The sequence below is a fragment of the Elephas maximus genome, chromosome 2 (assembly GCF_024166365.1).
Source record: "Elephas maximus indicus isolate mEleMax1 chromosome 2, mEleMax1 primary haplotype, whole genome shotgun sequence".
Lineage (NCBI taxonomy): Eukaryota > Metazoa > Chordata > Mammalia > Proboscidea > Elephantidae > Elephas > Elephas maximus.
Window position 1 is genome coordinate 13,050,407 of NC_064820.1, and position 22,436 is coordinate 13,072,842.

At 43.9% G+C, this 22,436-nt stretch overlaps 1 protein-coding gene and 1 long non-coding RNA gene across 2 annotated transcripts in view; one reads left to right on the forward strand and one right to left on the reverse strand.

The window, feature by feature from the left end:
• The window catches only part of DAP (death associated protein), an 85,047-nt gene extending 83,356 nt beyond the window's left edge, over nucleotides 1-1,691 (reverse strand). Inside the window, exon 1 of the mRNA XM_049861136.1 lies at nucleotides 1,519-1,691. Coding sequence (XP_049717093.1) covers nucleotides 1,519-1,573 — 55 coding nt within the window. The 5' untranslated portion in view covers nucleotides 1,574-1,691. The remainder of the gene's footprint in view (nucleotides 1-1,518) is intronic.
• A 57-nt stretch (nucleotides 1,692-1,748) lies between these two features.
• Nucleotides 1,749-22,436, forward strand: part of LOC126063058 (uncharacterized) — a 134,336-nt gene continuing 113,648 nt past the window's right edge. Inside the window, exon 1 of the long non-coding RNA XR_007514200.1 lies at nucleotides 1,749-2,629. This is a non-coding gene — a long non-coding RNA (uncharacterized LOC126063058). The remainder of the gene's footprint in view (nucleotides 2,630-22,436) is intronic.

A 22,436-nucleotide genomic window follows, 5' to 3' on the forward strand; every position in this document is an offset into this window, starting at 1 on the left:
CACCGAAAACATCCCTCTTGAGATCCTTTTTTATTAACGCAGCACAAAAATAATATAACTGTATTTCCTTAAATGCCCACGAAGTCCATTTTCCTTCACGTCGGAAGGATTTTCAAAATTTCCAAGCTTCACAAGTCCCTTCCTATCAGCCATTTTTCTCCTGCTTGGCTGTTAACCGAAAGGTTGACTGCTCGAACCCGCCCAGCAGCTGTGCGGAAGAAAGACCTGGCAATCTGCTTCCATAAAGATCACAGCCAAGAAAATCCTATAGGGCAGTTCTACTCTGTCACCTGGGGTTGCTGTGAGTAGAAATCGACTCAACAGCACCCAACACCACCACCACCAGTTAGTTGCTGCTGTTGTTGTGAGCCTAAATTTCACCAGTGAAAAAGAGTACCTATTCTGGAAGGCGACCTATTTTAAGAACTGCTCCTCTGCAGATGTTGAGGCAGAGAAGTGGTGCCCTACCGGGGGGAGACAAGCAGGGTGGAAGACAAGGGCCCGTGTATTCCAGGAATCTTCCCTGTATCAAGATGGCACAAACGTGCCACGAAAGAAGCCACGTTTCTCTCTAGTTTGTTACTAGAAGACTGAGTTTATAACGCAAACATATGCAGTTAAGACCCTAAGAGAACCCCTGACACCGAGGTGACTCGGTTCCTGGGACCCAGTGGCCTGAGTCTCTTGCCTGTTGTCCTTCCATATGGATTGCCTGTCACTCGAAGAGGAGAAATGAAATGGACAGCTTGCACAGAGTCGAAAGAGCAAACAGGAACTGCGCTCAGAAACGGGAGAAGGAGGTCTCAGCATACCAGCTGCTTAGATTCATATTTTCTGGGAAAGATGGCTCTGGGTTTAACTTCCTTGTCTCAGAAGTTTAGGACTTGCTGGAAAAAAAAATTTTTTTTTTGACCGGAAGCTGGATATGAAAGAAACGGGGGTAAAATAAGTCATACTGAGTGATGAATGATTTTAAATAAAAAAAAAAAGAAAGTACCTTCGTTTGGATCTTTTGTCAGCATGAAACGCTATCAGCCTAGCCTGTTAAAAACACTGACTTTTGTTTCTGTTACTCGTTTTACTTTAAACGTCTGCACCTCTACGTAAGTACTGACCACAAACGTTTGGTTTTGTTTTTTCTTTTTTTAAGTTGCGCAACCGGGCTCCTCCGAGCCATTCTAATTTGCATCCGAGTTAGCACACGGAAGCTGTTTCTCCTACTTTAAAGAAACGGGTCTTCGCAGCGCGGGACTGAGTGTGAGCGACAGTCCTAGGAGGGACACGTCCCACACCGAAGTTTCTTGTTCGGAGGTGGCAAGTCTCCACGCAGAACGATTCTCTTTTGGCCAGCGCTCGCTCGGTGCATTTAGGACCCTGGGCAGGGATCGAGGACCGGTCCCTCCCTGCGGAGCCCCCGCCCGGCGCCCCGTCCCTGCCCGGTGGCCGCGGGTTCGAGCCCGCCCTCGGGACTGAGGGCAGAGAGACCGCGCAAGGAGAGAAAGGGAAACGAGTCAGTACCGGCCGGCGGGTGTCCAGCTTTAGTCTCCAGCTTCCCTTGGGGAGGCGAAGACATGGTGCGCCGGGTTCCGCAGGGCTGGGGACGGCGGCGGCGGGCTCGCGGGCCAGGAGCGAGTGGGTACGGGAAAAGCGCGCGGGACGGAGGGACACCGCGCGGACCGCTCAGGAGCGGACACGCCCCCGGCCGCTGGCGCCGACGTGGCGCGGCCCCGCCAACGTCGCCCCGCCCACTCGTCGGGGTGCGTGATGGCGTCACCGCGCCCGACCCCGCCCGTCACTCCCCGCTCCCCGAGAGCGGAGCATGCGCATTCGCCAGCGCCACGTTGGACGTTCTCTCCCGGACGGAGGAGGAGGGAGGACGTCCGGGGGGGGGTGTGTGGGGTTGGCAGCGGCGGGGGCGGTGCTGGCAGGGGAGTCGCAGGAGGACGGAAGGGTCTCAGCTTGAGGCCCCTTGATGGGTGGGACGCGCTCCACAACCCCCGCGGTAGTCGGGGGTCGGCGGTGCGGCCAGAGTGGAGGCGCCCGGAGTGCTGCCGTGTCTTCAGCCCGACCTGGCCGTCTGCTAAATGCCCATACCCATCTCACGCCTGCAGTGGCTCATTAAGTGCGGAAATGACGCCCCAGATGGGAGCAACCGCGGGGCCGCGGATGGCAGGGGGTTGTTAGAAGTAGACACAGTGGGGAGAGCCTGCTCCTAGGCAAATAGGCAAGGCAAATAGGCACCGCAGCGCATCCTGCACCGGTTGATTGCTTTGAAGGTTCCATCTCTGTGGGCTTCTCTTGCGATGGAACTTGATTCTATCCAAAGCTGACCGCCCTCTGTGCTCTGGATGGTATCCCTCTCGCCTTCACAAGTACTTTGCAACTACAGTTATTCTCTCCTGCACCATCAGTTATGCCTTGCTGGATTAGCATAGAAACATGCCTAAAGGGCCCGTCCTGGCTACCTCTCTTGATGTACATCTGCCTTTGACAAGAAAACTGCTCAAAAATGCCTGTACACGTTGTCTCTCCCTCATCCCTCCCATTGGCTCCTCAACCCAGTGCTATCTATCTGGTTTCATCCATCTCCACAGTGCTGGCTCCAACCTCGGAAACTCCTCTTGTCAAGGTCAGTCCATGTGGCCAAATCCAGTGGTCACTTTTCCATTGTCATTCTCCGTCACCTCTCAGCAGCGCTTGGTCCAGCTGACCGTCCCCCTCAAGGATGCCACATCACTGGCTGGTTCTTCTAGTTCTTCTGTGCCCTGGCTGCTTACTCTCAGCCCTTCCAATTCTTATAAGTTTTCTAAATATTTCAGTACCCCAGGGCTCTGCACTGGCCCGCTTCCCTGTCTACACTTTCCTTAGATGGTCTCACGTAGGCTGGTGCGTATGACTAGATGCCAAATCTGCAAACCCATTTCTCCATCCCTGACCTCTGGATTGAACTCCAGACTCACGTACCCCACCGCTTCCCTGATGTCTCCATCTGGGTGTCTAAAACAGCACCGCCCAGCCTTTTGTACATCACAGAGGTATAGAAATGCATATACCATAGATTGATCTGAGATACGCTTTTTTTTCCACCCACATTTCAACCTCACCGATAGCAGGGTAGCTGTTAGCCCAGCAGCAGTTATGATATAGTTGCCTTTCTCTTGTAATTGTTTCAAAACCTGCAGACGAGTGTCAGTAGCTCAGAAGAAAATTCTGAAATTGCTGATTTTTTGTAAGTAGATCGCCAGGCCTTTCTTCCAAGGTGCCTCTGGATGGACTTGAACCTCCGACATTTTCAGTTAGCAGCTGAGCACATTAACTGTTTGCACCACTCAGGGACTCCTATATTTCCCCCCTTGGTAAAGGTGCACCTGATAGGCAATGAAATCTCAGAGTCGATGACACATGTCATGGCATGTTTTTGGGGTAGAAGAAGGAGTCTCCTGAGACAGCTGAGCTGCCGAGTGGCTCTGGTGGCCCCAGGCCCCACTGGCATGCCCTCAGGCCTGAGGGAATCTATCTCTGCCTAACTATGACCAATTCTCTAAGACTACACTGATTGGGACACTTTGGGGGAACCAACCTTCTTTCATTTCGCATGTTCAAAACAGAACTCTTGATTCCCCCACCCACTCACCAATGACTTCCCATCTAGAATAGAATCCAGACTACTCATTATGTTGTGGAGTAGCTGCCTACTCAATAGCCATTCTTACCAAAGGAAATATTTTGTTTAGGGCGGAAATGACTCTAGCTTGGAAAAACACACACACACACATTTCCCAGCCTCCTTTGCAGCTAGGAGTGGCCAAGTGACCCAATTCTGCTACTGAAATTCAAGTGGGAGTCTCTTAGGGGATTTCTGGGGAAATTTTACATTCTTCATAGGAGCACCTCCTTTCCTCCTTGTGACTTCGTTGTTTTTACTGCCCTGAATTCAGACAGAAGGCAGAAAGCAAAACAATCGTATTGCAACCGTGAGACAACCAAAGAGACGAAAACCATACTTGAAAGGCGGCAGAGCAAAAAGATCAAAGGTGTGTTGGACCTTGATGGCCTGTGGAGGCTCTGCACAGCAGCAGAATGCTCCCTTCGGACTTCCCACGGTGTGTGGAAAAGAAACCCCCATTAGATTAAGCCCTTGTAGTTGGTTTCTTTACATGCAGCCAAATACATCCCTAACATTCATGACCTACCAGGCCGTGTATGATGGGGTCCTGCTCACTTCTCTGAACTCACCCCTCACTGCTGCTCTCTGGCCACATGACCTTTCTAATGCTTTTTGACTATGACAAGCCTTGCATTAGCTGTTTCCTCCACCTGGACCCCCCTGCCTCTAGACCCTTGCATGGTTAATTTCCTCTTATTCCAGAATCAGCTTCTCAGAGAGGCCACCTCTCAGAGATGCCGCCCAAGCAAATGACATACTGCCCTGCATTTTTTTTTTCTTTTTATTGTGCTTTAGATGAAAGTTTACAGTTTAAGTTAATTTCTCATTCAAAAATTTATGACACAGACAAGAGGTGGAGCCAACATGGCTCTATAGACAGAAGCACCATGCCATCCCTCCACAGCATAGACCCAAAAAACTAAGTAAAACAGAGACAAACGTCAAGCCTGGAACCCGAAGCATCAAATGAAGAGTAAAGAACTCAACCAATCCCACTCCTTGGAATATATCCTAGAGAAACAAGAGCCTTTACATGAACAGATATATGCACACCCATGTTCAATGCAGCACTGTTTACAATAGCAAAAAGATGGAAGCAACCAAGGTGCCCATCAATGGATGAATGGATAAATAAATTGTGGTATATTCACACAATGGAATACTATGCATCGATAAGGAACAGTGATGAACCTGTGAAACGTTTCGTAACGTGGAGGAATCTGGAAGGCATTATGCTGAGTGAAATTAATCAGTTGCAAAAGGACAAATATTGTATAAGACCCCTATTATAAGAACTCAAGAAATAGTTTAAACAGAGAAGAAAACATTCTTTAATGGTTATGAGAGGGGAGAGGGAGGAAGGGTGGGAGAGGGGTATTTACTAGTTAGATAGTAGATAAGAACTTCTTTAGGTGAAGGGAAAGACAACACACAAAACAGGCGAGGTCAGCACAACTGGACTAAATCAAAAGCAAAGAAGTTTCCTGAATAAACTGAATGCTTCGAAGGCCAGCGTAGCAGGGACAGAGGTCTGGGGACCATGGTTTCAGGGGACTTCTAAGTCAATTGGCATAATAAATCTATTAAGAAAACATTCTGCATCCCACTTTGAAGAGTGGCATCTGGGGTCTTAAACGCTAACAAGGGGCCATCTAAGATGCATCAAATGGTCTCAACCCACCTGGATCAAAGGAGAATGAACACCAAGGACACAAGGTAATTATGAGCCCAAGAGACAGAAAGAGCCACATAAACCAGAGACTACAGCAGCCTGAGACCAGAAGAGCTAGATGGTGCCTGGCTACAACTGATGACTTCCCTGACAGGGAACACAACAGAGAACTCCTGAGGGAGCAGGAGAACAGTGGGATGCAGACCCCAAATTCTCATAAAAAGACTAGACTTAATGGTCTGACTGAGACTAGAAGGACCCCGGTGGTTATCGCCCCCAGACCTTCTGTTGGCCCAGGACAGGAACCATTCCCGAATCCAACTCTTCAGACAGGAATTGGACTGGACAATGGGTTGGAGAGGGATGCTGGTGAGGAGTGAGCTTTTTGGATCGGGTGGACACTTGAGACTATGTTGGCATCTCCTGCTTGGAGTGGAGATGAGAGGGTAGAGGGGTTTGGAAGCTGGCAAAATGGACATGAAAAGGGAGTGGAGGGAAGGAGCGGGCTGTCTCATTAGGGGCAGAGCAATTGGGAGTACGTAGCAAGGTGTATATAAATTTTTGTGTGAGAGACTGACTTGATTTGTAAACTTTCACTTAAGGCACAATAAAAATTAAAAAAAAAAAAAAAAAGAACTCAACCAAGCACCAAATGGCATAAGACACTTACAGAAAACAGAGAGCTAGAAGAGGTAGGAGTGGAGGCCCCCATCAGCTAACACAGCGTGGATTCCCCATCTTGAACTCCTGTCAGAGATCAGCAGGCAGGGAATACGGGAAAGCAGCTTCATGGAGCTCCCAGCAGAGACAGAGCACCCAGTAACCAGTGATGTACACTTTCCCACCCCCAACCCTTCTTCTACCTGCTCAGCCTCCACCACTTCCCAGTAGGCTGTCCAGGAGGTGCCAGCTTCTGTGCTGCTTGAATCTGCACTGCCCACTTAGGCCAGCTCCTTCAGTGTCATTTACTTGTTGCTAGTATTGCTTTTTTCACCTTTTGGTTCATTCCTTGCCTTTTACTGTTGTGCCATCTTTGCTTCTTCTTGACAGGCTGTGAAGTGCTGCCTGGCTGGGGAACTGCTTCCCTGGCCTGCACCGCCATGTTGGTGGGATCACTGGAGACTTTTTTTGTGTCTGTTTTTTCTTTTCATAGCTTGAGAACTCCTTCTAGCTGGGCTGTACTGTGTGGCTTGAGAGCCACTTCCCTGGTCTGTGGAGCCAGGCTGGTGGGGATCCTTGGGTCATTTCTTTTTCCTTTTTGTCTTTCTTCCTTTCTCATTTTCTCATCTCTCTCTACTTCCCTTCGTTTCCTGTCTCAAGAATACCTAGTGCTATGTGCCATCTCTGCCCATTCTAACCAGGCTGTACTGCGAGGCTTGGGAGTCACGTCCTCGTTCTGTGTAGCCACACCAGTGGGATCTCTGAGGGCCTTTTTCCCCCCATTTTAAAGTTTTTTTTCTTTTTTCCTTTTTATTTTTCTTCATTTCTCAGTTTCTTGTCTCTCTCTCTCCACTTACCTTCTTTTCCCATCTCCTGAATACCTGGCACTGTGTGCCATCTCTGCCCCTTCTAGAGAGGTGTAGTGCATGGTTTCAGAGCCACATCCCTGGTCTTCACAGCCTCATCAGTGGGATCATGGGGGGCATTTCTTCTATTTTTTATTTATTTTTTCTTTTACTTTTCTCATGTTTGTTTTTCTTCGTTTCTCAGTTTCTCATCTCTCTCTGCTTTCCTTCTTTTCCTGTCTCCTGAATACCTGCCACTGTGTGCCAGTCTCTGCCCCTTCTAGATAGACTATGCTCCAAGGCCTGGGAGACACTTCCCCTGTCACTGGTGGGACCCCTGGGGGCATTTCTTCCTTTTTTAATTTTTTTCTTTTTTCCTTTTTGTTTTTCTTCATTTCTCTGTTTCTTATCTCTGTACTCCAACAGCAACCTCCCTTAGCACTGTTTTTGTTTATTTGTTTGTTTTGGCTCTTCTCTCTCTTCTATACCATACCCATATTAGCTTCACACATCACAACCTCCCCCGCCCCTCCTGCCTACCTGCACCGTGTGCTGAACATTATACCCTAGAGCAGCACGAGCAAGGCCTACTGGAACCTACCCTACACTGACCCCTGGCCCGCCCTGTTGGCCCCAGTACGTGCCACAAACGACCCACTCCAGCCCCTCCCCTTCAGTTGGGCCTGCCCTGCTGCACCACAGCTGAGTGACTGACCCTGCCCTTTGGACAAGGAGGTGAAAACTATCATGCCCACAGCATGAACCCACAGATGAGCAAACAACAAAGAATGCACAGCCCACCTGCACAGACATAGCCAAATAAAACAAAAAAGCAGGATGAAACAAACAAATCTACAACCAATAAATGAAGAAAATAACTACTGAATGTCCCGAAGATAGCAGACAATATCAAAACATATTTAAAGAAACAGGACAGGATGGTTCCAGTAGGCATCCAAAATAAAACACCAAAGGACTTTCCAGTAGAAGAAAAGGCACTAGAAATACCTGATAGGGACTTCAAATCTCTAATATTCAGGGCTATCCAAGAATTGAAGCAAAAAGCAGACAAAAATGAGGAAAAGATAGACAAATTCATTGCAAATTAAAAAAGGAAGAATTTAGGAAAATAATACAGGGGAAAAAAGCCAAAGTAAATTCAGAACTAGAAATCATACAGAAACAATAATTAGAAATCCAAAAGATAAACAACAAGATTTTCAGAAATAGACTGTCATAGAAAGGCTGAGGAGAAGCTTTGAAACAAAGGAAGACAGGATCAGAGACATTGAAGACAAACACTTGGATACAACCCTGAGAAAAAAATCACAAAAAAGAACCAAGGAAAATGAAGAAACCCTGAGAATTATGTGGAATACAATCAAAAGCAAAAATGTGAGAGTGATCAGAGTTCCAGGACAGGGGGAGAAAACGGAAAATACAGAGAGGATCATTGAAGAATTACTGACAGAAAATTTCCCTAATACCGTGAAAGATTAAAAGCTGACCATCCAAGAAGCTCACTGAACTGCATATATGATAGACCCCAAAAGAAAATCACCAAGGCATATCATAATCACACTCACTAAACCCAAAGACAAAGAAAGAATCCTGAGAGCAGCTAGAGAAAAATGAAAAGTCACATACAGAGGGAAAACGATAAGACTAAGCACTGATTACTCAGCAGAAACCATGCGGCAAGAAGGCAATGCGCTGACATATATAAAACCTTGAAAGAAAAAAAAATTGCCAACCAAAAATAATATATCCTATAAAACTCTTGTTCAAATATGATGGTGAAATTATGACATTTCCAGATAAACAGAAATCAAGGGAATATGTAAAAACCAAACCAAAAATTATAAGAATTATTAAAGGAGTCCTTTGGATTGAGAACAAATGACATCAGACTACAGCCTGAATCTGGGATGTAAGATTGCAGCAGCCAGATACCAACCTAGGAAATGAACTCTCAAGAACTATTCAAAACCAAAAGATTTACAACAGGGAATCAGAAAGTTTAATCTGCAAATGACAACAAACTCAAAACAATCAAAGAGGGAATAAACTATGTAGGTATAGAGCTTTCTAATGGAGAGGAAGGCAAGGCAATACCAAGTAATAATAGATTGGTTCAAACCTAGGATGATAAGGGTAAATTTCAAGGTAACCACAAAGAAAGTTAACAAACTTACTCAACAAAATAAAGAAGAAAAACGTAAAATCTCAGTAGAAACAAAATCTACAAAAACAAAAGAAATTTAAAAAAATTCACAAAAGGAATTCAGTACAGCAGAGTAATAAGGACAAAGTAAATGTCTGTACCACAAAAAAAGCACTACAAAATGGCAGCAATAAACTGACACCTATCAATAATTACACCTGATATAAATGGCGTAAATGCACCCATAAAGAAACAAAGAGTAACAGAATGGCTAAAAAAAACAGGATCTATCAATATGGTGTCTACAAGAGACTCGTCTTGGAAACAAAGATGTAAATTTATTAAAAATCAAAGGACAGAAAAAAATATATCAAGCCAACAGCTACCAAAAAAAGAGCAGCAGTGCCAATGCTAATCTCAGCTAAAATAGACTTTAAAACAAAATCCACCATAAAAGACAAAGAAGAGCACTATATGATGATTAAAGGAACGATCCATCACGAAGACATAACTGTAATAAATATCTATGCACCCAACAACAGGGCTCCAAAATGCATAAAACAAACTCTAACAGCACTGAAAAGAGAAACTTACATTTCCACAATAATAGATGGAGACTTCAACACCCCACTCTTGGTAAAAGACAGAACATCTAGAAAGAAACTCAGCAAAGATACAGAAGATCTAAAGGACACAATCAGCCGACTTGAACTCATAGGCATATATAGAACTCTCCACCCAACAGTTGCAAAGTACAAATTCTTTTCTCGCTCACATGGAACGTTCTCCAGAATAGATCACATCTCAGGCCACAGAGCAACCCTCAACAAAATCCAAAATACTGAGAAAAATGTAGAAGAAAAAAAAAAGAAGAAAATTCTAACTCACAAGAAAAGATCAGACTTACTGGCCTGACAGAGAATGGAGAAACCACGAGAATATGGTCCCCAGACACCATTTTAGCTCAGTAATGAAGTCGCTCCTGAGGCTTACCCTTCATCCAAAAACTAGACATGCCCATAAAACAAAGTTGCTGTTCCTTCTCATTTTGAGTTATGCCACGTGAGCAAATGAAGGTCCCAAAAGCTTGACTCCATCCTCGTCATTAAGGTCAACTCTACTTTGAGGAGGCAGCTCTACCAGAGTCGTATTTTGAGTGCATTCAAACCTGAGGGTCTCATCTTCTGGCACTATATCAGACAATGTTTTGCTGCTATTCATAAGATTTTCACTGGCTAATTCTTTTCAGACGTAGACTGCTGAGTCCTTCTTCCTGGTCTGTCTTAGTATGGAAACAGCTGAAATCCGTCTGCCATGGGTAACCTTGCTGGTATTTGAATACTGGTGGCATAGCTCCCAGAATCAGAGCAACACACAAGCCCTCACAGTACGACAAAATGACAGAAGCATGGGAGATCTGACCATCAATTACTCATATGCAAGTTCAAGTTGAAACTGAAGAAAATTAGAACAAGCCCATGAGAGCCAAAGTACGACCTTGAATATATCCTGCCTGAATTTAGAGACCATCTCAAGAGTAGATTTGATGCATTGAACAGTAATAACATAAGACCAGATGAGTTGTGGAATGACATCAAGGACATTGTACATAAAGAAAGCAAGAGGTCATTAAAAAGACAGGAGAGAAAGAAAAGACCTAAATGGATGTCAGAACAGACTCTGTAACTTGCTCTTGAAAGTCGAGTAGCTAAAGCAAAAGGAAAAAAATGATGAAGAAAAAGAGCTGAACAGAGGATTTCAAAGGGCAGCTCAAGAAGACAAAATATTATGATGACATATGCAGAGACCTGGAGATAGAAAACCAAAAGGGAAGAACACGCTCAGCATTTCTCAAGCTGAAAGAACTGAAGAAAAATTCAAGCCTTGAGTGGCAATACTGAAGGACCCTATGTGGAAAATATTAAACGATGTAGGAAGCATCAAAAGAAGATGGAAGGAATACAGAGTCACTATATCAAAAAGAATTGGTCGATGTTCAACCATTTCAGGAGGTAATGTATGATCAGGAACCAATGGCACTGAAGGAAGAAGTTCAAGCTGCACTTGAAGGCACTGGCCAAAAAAAAGACTCTGGGAAATGATGGAATACCAATTGAGATGATTCAACAAACAGATGCAGTGCTGGAAGTGCTCACTCATTTATGCCAAGACATTTGGAAGACGGCTACTTGGCCAACCGACTGGAAGAGATCCATATTTATGCCTATTCCCTAGAAAGGTGATCCAACCAAATGTGGAAATTATCTAACAATATCACACACAAGCAAAATTTGCTGAAGAGCATTCAAAAGTGGCTGCAGCAGTATATTGACAGGGAACTGCCAGAAATTCGGAAGAGGAGGTGGAACCAGGAATATCATTGCTGATGTCCTATGCATGGATCCTGGCTGAAAGCAGAGAATACCAGAAAGATGTCTATCTGTGTTTTATGGACTATGCAAAGGGATTCGACTGTGTGGATCACACCAAATTATGGATAACATTTCAAAGAATGGGAATTCTGGAACTCTGTGCTCATGAGGAATCTGTATATGGATCAAGACACAGTGGTTCGAACAGAACAGGGGGATACCGCATGGTTTAAAGTCAGGAAAGGTGTGCATCAGGGTTGTATCCTTTGACCATACCTATTCAATCTGCATGTTGAGCAAATAATCCCAGAAGCTGGACTTTATGAAGAGTGCAGAATCAGGACTGGAGGAAGAATAATTAACAACCTGCGTTATACAGATGACACTACCTTGCTTGCTGAAAGTGAAGAAGACTTGAAGCACTTACTGATGAAGATCAAAGACCACAGCTGTCAGTGTGGCTTATACCTTAACATATAAAGAAAACAAAAATCCTCACAACTGGGCCAATAAGCAGCATCATGATAAACAGAGAGGAGACGGAGGTTGTCAAGGATTTCATTTTACTTGGATCCACAATCAACACCCATGGAAGCAGCAGTCAAGAAATCAAAAGATGCATTGCATTGGGCAAATTGGCTGCAGAAGACCGCTTTAAAGTGTTGAAAAGCAAGGATGTCACCTTGAGGACCAAGGTGCACCGGAATCAAGCCATGGTGTTTTCAATTGCCTCCTATGCATGTGAAAGCTTGACAATGAATAAGGAAGACTGAAGAAGAATTGTTGCCTTTGAATTGCGGTGTTGGAGAAGACCTTCAGTGAGATGGATTGGCACGGTGGCTACAACATTGAGCCCAAGCATAACAACAGTCATGAGGAATTCACCAGACTGAGCAGTTTTTCATTCTGGTGTACATAGGATCTCTATGTGCCAGAACCAACTCTCCAGCACCTAACAACAACAACACAACATCTATCCTGCAGCCCACGGATCTAGAAGTAATCTTGAATATCTAGTTTTATTACTTAAAAAATACATTACGTAAGTCTATAATTGCCATAACTAGTGATTTCTCTGATGGATCTGGGCAAAGTTAATTGTAAACCTTCTGCAAAAGATTCACCATTCTCGATGCCGTTAAGAACATTTGTGATTCATGGGAGGAGGTCAGAATATCAACATTAACAGGAGTTTGGAAGAAGTTGATTCCAATCCTCATGGATGACTTTGAGGGGTTCAAGACTTCAGCGGAGGCAGTAACTGCAGAGCTGGTGGAAACAGGACGAGAAATAGAATTAGAAGTGGAGCCTGAAGATGTGACTGAATTGCTGCAATCTCATGATGAAACTTAAACGGATGAGGAGTTGCTTCTTACGGATGAGCGAAGAAAGTGTGGTTTCTTGAGATGGAATCTACTTCTGGTAAAGATGCTGTGAACATTGTTGAAATGACAGCAAAGGCTTTAGATTATTATATAAACTTAGTAGATAAAGCAGCAGCTGGGTTTGAGAGGATTGACTCCAATTTCGAAAGAGTTCTATGGTGGGTAAAATGCTATCAAACAGCATCGCATGCTAGAGAAATCTTTCCTGAAAGGAAGAGTCAATCAATGAGGCAAACGTCATTGTTGTCTTATTTTAAGTAATTGTCACAGCACTTCAGCCTTCAGTAACCACCACCCTGATCAGTCACCAGCCACCATCGAGGCAAGACCCCTCTACCAGCAAAAAGATTACGATTTGCTGAAGGCTCAGATGATGGTTGGCATTTTTTAGCAACGAAGTATTTTTTAATTAAGGTATGTGCTTTTTTTTTTTTTTTAAGACAGAATGCTATTGCACACTTCATAGACTAGAGTCTAGTGTAACATAACTTTTATATGCACTGGGAAACCAAAAACTTTGTGTGACATGACTCGCTTTATTGCGATATTTGGTTTATTGCGGTGATCAGGAACCGAACCCACAATATCTCCAAGGTATGTCTATACTATAGAGTGTACTGTGGTCGCTGCAAAGCGAGTTTTCATTCGCATTCATGAAATACAGGAATCGCCCATAGCGTATCGGTTTGATGGGGATTGCTTTCTTATTCTAGGCTGGCCCTTACTTTTTGCATTCTTGTGCTATTGTCTGATGAGGGAAAATTTTTATATTCTTATTCCCTACATAGAATTCCTCTTCCACGGTTGGTTTGGCTCATAAAGGGCAGCAGTCATTCTTAACTTTGTACTATCCAGGGTATTTTGTGCTATACTATGTCATGGAAGTTTTAAATAATATGAATTTAAATGCAATTTATTTTACACACACACATAAAATTCTTGAAAAAGGATATTCGTGTCCTAAAGTCAAATAAGAAGGATAGAAGATCACACGTTACACACACACACACAAAGTGGAAAGGCCCTGGGGGTTTCATTGGGATCTCAACTTATAAATCAGTTCACAGGGTAACTGAGAAGAACTTTGAAGCATTTTCGAAAGTGATTCAACAGCTAATAAAGGGCATAAAAGTCAATTTTATTCACATATGAGGATATCCTTTAGCTAACGATATTTGAAAAAAAAAAAAAACAGTAATAATAACCAGTCTGAATCTTGGCAAAATATTCCTCTTACCTTTACTGGAAGTTAGAAAATAGAAACTGCAGAAAAGATAAGCGTAAGGCACCCATGAATACCAATTTCCTGCAGAATTGCAAATGCTATGTAAGTTATTTATGAAACATGTGTTTTAGTGGAGAAATGGGGGGAGGCGGTGGTTAGGGATCTTTTTATTTCTGGCTTCTCCACTGAGTCACTATTTGGCCTTGTGCAAGCTACTTACACGTTCTGTGACTATGCTTTCCTATTCAGGCAGTAATACCTATCCTACTTGGGGATTCGAATAGGTATTCAATATTATGTCTTAGCATTTATCTCCTTGTATGAAATTCCTTACAAGGGTATATGAATTACTGTAAGTATAAAAAATAAACATGACAAAGGCATCCAGAATAAAAAGGCTTGCAGCAAGATAAAATCGTCTCAAGGGAGTCTGAAGTTTGAAATTGAAGAACAGCATATTTTTGTTACTTTTTTTTTTTTCCCTGTTTAAGATTCTATCCAGGATTCCGTGGTGGTAGGACGTTAAGTCATGCTTTTAGCCCTAAGATAAAGAAGTAAAGAAAGAAAAAACTTTGAAAAGATTTTTCGGCTGTGGATATGCCATATTTCATGAGTTGGAGTCAACTCGAGAAAACTAACAGTAACATCCAGGACCAGTAGCTGTCGACTCAGCTCTGACTCATGGCTGTCAGAGTAGGACTGTGCTCCGTAGGGTTTCCAGTGCCTGAGTTTTTTCAGAAGTCGATCACCAGAAAGTAGGAGAGAGGCTCACAGAAGAAACTGACGTGGCCAGAACTGATTTGGACTTTTTAGCCTCCAAAGCCATGAGAAAAATGAATTTCTGTTCTTGAAAGCCACCCGCTTTGTGGTATTTTGTTACAGCAGCCCGGGGAGACTAAGACAGGAAGTTTTAAACTTACAGAAAAGTTGCTGAAACAACGTAGGGAGTTTGTGTCTTATCTTGGAAGAAGTACAACTAGAATGCTCCTTAAAAGCAAAGATGGTGAGACTACACTCACATACTTTGGACATGTTATCAGGAGGGCCAGTCCCTGGAGAAGGACATCATGCTTGGTAAAGTAGAGCGTCAGTGAAAAAGAGGAAGCCCCTCAATGAGACGGACTGACACAGTCGCTGCAACAATGGGCTCAAGCACAGCAACAATTGCGAGGATGGCACAGGACCGGGCAATATTTTATCCTGTTGTGCCTAACGTTGCTATGAGTCAGAACCGATTCGATGGCACCTAACAACACCACCGCAACGAACTCCACAGTTTGTTCAGATTTCACAAGCTCTTCTCTAATACTCCTTTTCTGGTCCGAGATCCCATCAGAACACCGCATTACATCTGGTTGCCATGTCTCCTCAGCCTCCTCTGGTCCATGACATTTTCTCAGACTTTCCTTGTTTTTGGTGACCCTGACAGTTTTGAGGAATGTTGTTGTTGTTAGGTGTGCCATCGAGTCAGTTCCAACTCATTGAGCCCGTCGTTGCAGCCACTGTGTCAGTCCATCTCACTGAGGGTCGTCTTCTTTTCCACTGACCCTCCACTTCACCAAGCATGTTATCCTTCTCCAGGGACTTGTCCCTCCTGATAACATGTTCAAAGTACGTGAGAAGTAGTCTCTTCATCCTTGATTCTATGGAGCATTCTGGTTGTACTTCTTCCAAGATAAATTTGTTTATTCTTTTTGAGGAATAGTGGTCAGGTATTTTGTAGAATATCCCTCAATTTAGGTTTCTCTAAATTTTTTTCTAATGGTTATACAGGGGATAGGGGTTTTTCAAACCCAGCCAGCGGCTCCCCAGGACAAAAGACCTGGTGATCTGCTTCCGTAAATATTACAACCTGGAAAACCCTATGGGGCAGTTATACTCTGTCCTATAGGGTCACTATGAGTTGAAATAGACTCCGCAGCACCCAACAACAACAACAACAACAGGGGTTTTGGAGAAGAAGACCACAGAGGTGAAGTGCCATTTTTATCAGATCATACCAAGGACAAGGCACCCTCTGTCCTATATAGCATCACAATGAGTTGGAACCGACGCTAGGGCAATGTGTTTTGTTTTATATATCAAGGGCACATGCTATCAATATCACTTATCACTGGTAACACTCCCTTGATCACTGGCTAATAGAAAGGGCTTTATAGATTTGAATTAATTTATTGGTGAGCTCAGCTCTTTTTTAGGAAGCTGTGTGAACATGGGCTAAATCCTTTGTATCATCACCCTCAAGTTGTTTAATAATTGCTAAGAAGATATTAACAAGCACACACCTGGGCAAGATCCTGGAAGCAACCTTTAGGCCAGTCCCATCCTGGCCTGGCTCCCTCTCACTGTTCTGGGCTTGGAGATGGCAGTTAATTTCCGTAACAAATTTAAAGCCTCTTACACTCTCTTCAAATTACCTGAGTTTCTTCTTAGACCATCTTTCTTCTCAGCCAAGTGATCCTACGTAATTGATTAATTATTCTCTTTAGGCTGAAGTATGTGAGTGTGACTTTGTAGACTAGAGGAGGTTGCGAATAATGCTCCGGTCCGCACTGTGTTTGCAGAAAAGTCAGTTCTGTTCCTGCTCAATTTTAGAAAAGGTCCAAGTTTGAGAAATATGACCGCAGTTAATCCAGATAAGAACAAATTCCAAACTCATCTTTCAGGTTTGGAGGGACTGTCTGGGGCCCCATTCAGGAGCTTTCCACTGACATCAATTAATAAGCTGCCTTTGGCCATGGAAAAGAGGAAGGGAAATATACAAGCTTCAGTAGCTTGAAGGAGACTTACTTGATGTGGCATGGCTCCGTGCAAATGTCAGAGAGTAACATGCTGGGCCAGGCACTGTGGGGATTTGACTCATTTTCTCCCCTCCTTCACGTAAGGGTGCGTTTTCTTTAGGAAAGAGAAACCAGCCAAGTATTTACTGGAATATTTACAGAATACAGGGGGAGCTCATGAAATTAGCAGTCAGAGGGTGATGCACACAGTTAATGCGATCATCTGTTAACCAAAAGGTTGGAGGTTCGAGTCCACCCAGAGGCACCTCAGAAGAAAGGCCTGGTAATCTACTTTAGAAAAAGCAGCCATTGAAACCCCTCTGGAGCGCAGTTCTACTCTGACACACATGGGAATGCCATGAGTTAGAGTTGACCCAACGATGGTAACTCGTTACTGGTTTTGGTTTTTCGTGGAATTCAGGAGAAGGCTGCTGCAGCCTTGGAAGGAAGGAAGCCAGGGCCACCCTGGAAACACCAGTAACAGACCTTCTGTCCCGAGAACTCTGCTGATGGAAAACACAGCTACAACTGTCTCCACTCTCCTCGGATCTCCCTTCAGGATTTGATCCAGACAGGATGTCCCATCCTCGGGCCTCACACCACTTTAATTCGGGGGCTATGGTGCTGTGCTGCAAATGCCCTTTCTCTGTGCTGACAAATAAGCTCAAGTGGATGGAACATTTACAACCCAGTGAGCTAAATGTGCAAACAATCAAACCATGGCTATCCAGTTGATTCCAAATCACAGCGACCCCATGTGCCTCAGAGCAGAACTGTTCCATTGCGTTTTCTTGGCTGTAATTTTATGGAAGCAGATTTCCAGGCCTTTCCTCCTACACTGCAGCTGGGTGGTATTGAACTGCCAACCTTTCAGTTACCAGACCCAAAAAAAAGCCAAACCGAATACCGTTGAGTCAATTCCGACTCATAACGACCCAATAGGACAGAGTAGAACTGCCCCATAGGGTTTCTAAGGAACAGCTGGTAGATTTGAATTGCTGACCTTTTGGTTAGCAGCCAGGTTCTTAACCACTGCACCACCAGGGCTCCTTTGGTTATGAGCCAAGCGCAAAACCATTTGTGCCATCCAAGGACCGGAACTAAACAAGGAGCTCTGTTAACTGACAAACCAGGCTTGACCGTGTTCTTTTAGCTATCTTAAGTTACAGACCCTCTCTGTCAGAGTTTTTCAGCATACGGCGTCAAGAGATAAGTACGCTCCTATCATCCACTGTTTTGCCAGAGACCTTGTCTTTACCTATCTGGAATGTGACCCCTTCCCTTATACCTTGTTAACTCTAAATTGTAAAATATGATTAAGAGGATTGCATGACGCTGTAGATCTGCCCATTTTAGGGAACCATGGTAGTTCACGAATTGTTTTTGTGGTTAATGACTTACGAAGAAATACAAGCGCTCGTCCTACCCTGGGCCTACTGATCAGAGCTCCAGGTGATGAGGATACACACTGAAGTCTGAGAACCACTGAACACCTTCTGATCTATAGTTTATAGGGAACAATAGGGCCACTGGAGCAGTGGTTAAGAGCTTGGCTGCTAATCAAAGGGTCAGCAGTTCAAATCCACCAGCTGCTCCTTGGAAACCCTAAGGGGCAGTTCTTCTCTGTTCTATAGGGTCCCCATGAGTCGGGATCTACTCCATGGCAATGGGGTTGAGGCTACGAGTTGGAATCAACTCCATGGCAACAGGTTTGGCCTTGGTTTATAGTGGTTAAGAGATCAGTTGCTAATGAAAAGGTCAGCGGTTCGAATCGACCGTCCACTCCTTGGAAACTCTATGGGGCAGCTCTACTCTGTCCTATAGGGTCACTACGAGTCAGAATTGATTCAGTGGCAACTGGTAGAGCCTACCAAGAGGAGCCCTGGTGGGACAGTGGTTATGTGCTTGGCTGTTATAGGGTTGCTATGAGTCACAATTGATTCAATGGCAATGGATTTGGCTTGGGTTTATAGCCTACCAGTTGTTGTTGATCTCAACTTAGGCAACCCTGTGTGTGTCAGAGTAGAACTGTGCTCCACAGGGTTTTCAGTGGCTGGTTTTTCTGAAGTAGATCTCCAGGCCTTTCTTTCAAGGTACCTCTAAGTGGACACAAACTGCCAGTTGTTGGTTAGCAGCAGCGGTTAAGTGCCTAACCATTTGCAGCACCCTCCATGACATGGACTGACACAGTAGATGCATCAGTGGACTCAAACATACCAACAATTGCAAGGATGGTACAGGACCAGGCAATGTTTCATTCTGTTATATATAAGGTTGCCATGAGTTGGGGCCAGTGTCATCACTAGGGGGGCTTGGGGGTGCAGACCACACTGGGTGTAACTGTCAGAGGGGGCTACACCAAAATTACTATCTATAAAAATATTCCTGTAGTTAGTTATAACAACAAAAAACATTTTCATAAGCCCAGCCTACATGTATCGATATATCTACAGGGCTAAAACTCTATGCTGATTTGCTTTTGAGCCTGTGGCATAGTGGTTAAGTGCTATGGCTGCTAACCAAAGGGCCGGCAGTTCGAATCCACCAGGCACTCCTTGGAAACTCTATGGGGCAGGTCTGCTCTGTCCTATAAGGTCACTATGAGTCGGAATCGACTCGACGGCACTGGGTTTGGTTTTTTGGTTTTAATGTGCTCTGGTCAGAGCTGTCGTTATTACCCAGTTACAATGATGCTTTGAATATTGTGGTTTCATCTTCATGGGCTACAAGCACACACTGTTTTTTCCGTTGCTGCCAGCATTTTTACAGTCGCTGACTTTGTCAGATTTTCTGGGTTTTTAGCTACAATATTGTGGTAATTAGCATTTGTGAACCTATATCAATAACTTTTTGAGAATGAAGTAGTAATTAAAGGAAAACAAGGAGCGATATACGGGAATTACAATTCACAAGTAACATTAGTACAAAAAACATTATGAAGGACTCTATATGGCCTGGTACCAGACAAGGAACATGGGGGACAAGGAACATGAATTACCGCACTGGGTGACACCAACCCTAATGATGCTATTGGTTGGAGGCAACTCCAGGACAACGAACAACAAACAATAGCTTACCAGGAAATCACAGCCCTGCAGGAGTTTGTGAATTCTTGCTATCTCCTTATGTTTTCATGCGGTTGCTTAGAAAGTGAATGTTGCCTGTTGTGACGAATTGGCCGAGGCATTTTAAGAGCAGCTATATGTAATGACATTAATGACTAAGAATTGCGTTTACCACAGAAAGGATCATTAGTTGATTTCACAACACTTATGAGGGCTAAAATTTAGCTCATTGATTTATGAACATTGAATCAATATTCCCTTCTAAAGTTAAATCTCTTTGAATTAATTTTTGATCACAGTTGAGGCGAAGATGTTGACTGATTATGGGTATTAATGCACTGCGATTACAAACAGCTACCGGTGTTGTCCCAGGAGGCAATGCATTTGTTGGTTTCGGAGATTCCCATGAAAGGCACAAGAAAGGCATGAATATAACTGTGTCCTTCTTGACTGGGGTAAGTTGTGACGTTCCTGTCTGAGGCTGCCTGTACTCACCCACTACCACCCTACTCTAAGGGGGAAAAAATTTGCCTCTAGGGAATACACCAAATTGGGATAAAACCTTTGATATTTCTGAAATAGTGGAAACGATGAAGGTGGGAGGGTAAGAGCTGGGTGTCTTCAGCCCATCATTTGGAATAACATACCACCAACTCCACCAGTTGTCATCGAGTTGACTCTGACTCATGGCAACCCCATGTGTATCAGAGTAGAACTGTGCTCCATAGGGTTTTCAATGGCTGATTTTTCGGAAGTAGATCTCCAGGTCTTTCTGAGTAGACTCCAACCTCCAACCTTCTGGTCAGCAGCTGAATGAGTTAGCTATGTGCATCATCCAGGGATTCCTTGGAATAATATATGACTCTGGTTATGTGCATGGGCTATGAGTGAGAAGATTCCATCAGCCTCCTTTTAACTTGTGTCTTGACTGGCTTGTGTTTCTTGGCATTCAGACTTGAAAAATCTTCACAACCACACCTCTTCTACCTTCGCTTCAGGTTTAGTAATTCTTGTAAGCTTTTTCTTTTACTTCTATCACCTATATCACCAACAGATGGGATTTTAAACAGTTAGCACAAGGTATTCTTGTCATGTCATCAAAAGAAATGAATGGTACCGTTGTTTCAGTTGATGAGGTAGAAATCCATTCTATCTAGCTCATTAAGAATTTCATTACGAAATTGATTAGGATGGCAAAGGAAACATCCCAGTCTTACCAATCATACCCCATTGTTGCAACAGATACATCACCTTTAACGTGATTATAGACAATAGGGGAATTCACTGATCACATGTTCACTTGTTGTTGTTATTAGGTGAGGTCGAGTTGGTTCGAATTCATAGCCACCCTATGTACAACAGAACGAAATAACACCTGGTCCTGCACCATCCTCACAATAGTCGTTATGCTTGAACCCATTGTTGCAGCCACTGTGAGAGTCCACCTCATTGAGGGTCTTCCTCTTTTTCCCTGACCCTCTATTTTACCAAGCATGATGTCCTGTCAGGGACTGATCCCCTGATAACATCTGCAAAGTATGTGAGACAAAGTCTCACCATCCTTGTTTCTAAGGAGCATTCTTGCTGTATCTCTTCCAAGACAGATCTGTTCATTCTTTTGGCAGTCCACGGTATTCAATATTCAGTATTCTTTGCCAACATCACAATTCAAAGGCATCAATTCTTCTTCAGTCTTCCTTATTCATCGCCCAGCTTTTGCATCAATATGAAGCGATTGAAAACACCATGGCTTGGGTCAGGCGCACCTTAGTCTGCACAGTGACATCTTTGCTTTTGAACACTTTAAAGAGGTCCTTTGCAGTAGATTTTCCCAATGCAATGTGTTGTTTGATTTCTTGACTGCTGCTTCCATGGATGTTGATTGCTTGGTTGATAATTGTCAATAAAAAACCCATTGCTGTCGAGTCAATTCCGACTCATAGGGACAGAGTAGGACAGACTATAGGACAGAGTAGAACTGTCCTGTGGGGTTTCCAAGGAGTGCCTGATAGATTCGAACTGCTGACCTTTTCATTAGCAGCCATAGCTCTTAACCACTCTGCCACCAGGGCTTCCAATTGTCCATACAACCTCTTATATAATTTGCGCATATTTATGGTAAAGTATTTTATACAATCACCTTAATGCCTTTGTCAGGCATAGTAATGTACTAGCAATTTTGTTGTTGTTGTTAGCTGCTGTCCAGTCAGCCCCCAAGTGATGGCGACCCCATACACAGTGAAATGAAACACTGCCCGGTCCTGTGCCATCCCCAAGGTCAGTTGCACAGCGGACTGTTATGATCCTTAGAGTTTTCATTAGCTGATTTTCAGAAGTAGAATGCCAGACCTTTCTTCATAGACTGTATTAGTCTGGAAGCCCTGTTGAAACACGTTCAGCATCATAGAAACATGCAAGCCTCCTCTTACAGATGAGTGGTAGTTATGTGTGGAATGCATTGGCTGGGAACTGAACCCAGAACTCCCTCATGGAAGGTGAGAATTTTACCCAATTGTTTCGAATAACATGAACTGTCAATACCTCATAGCTCTGTTGTATATATCAGTAAAGAAGTGGAAGTAAAGCACTCCATACTCAGTA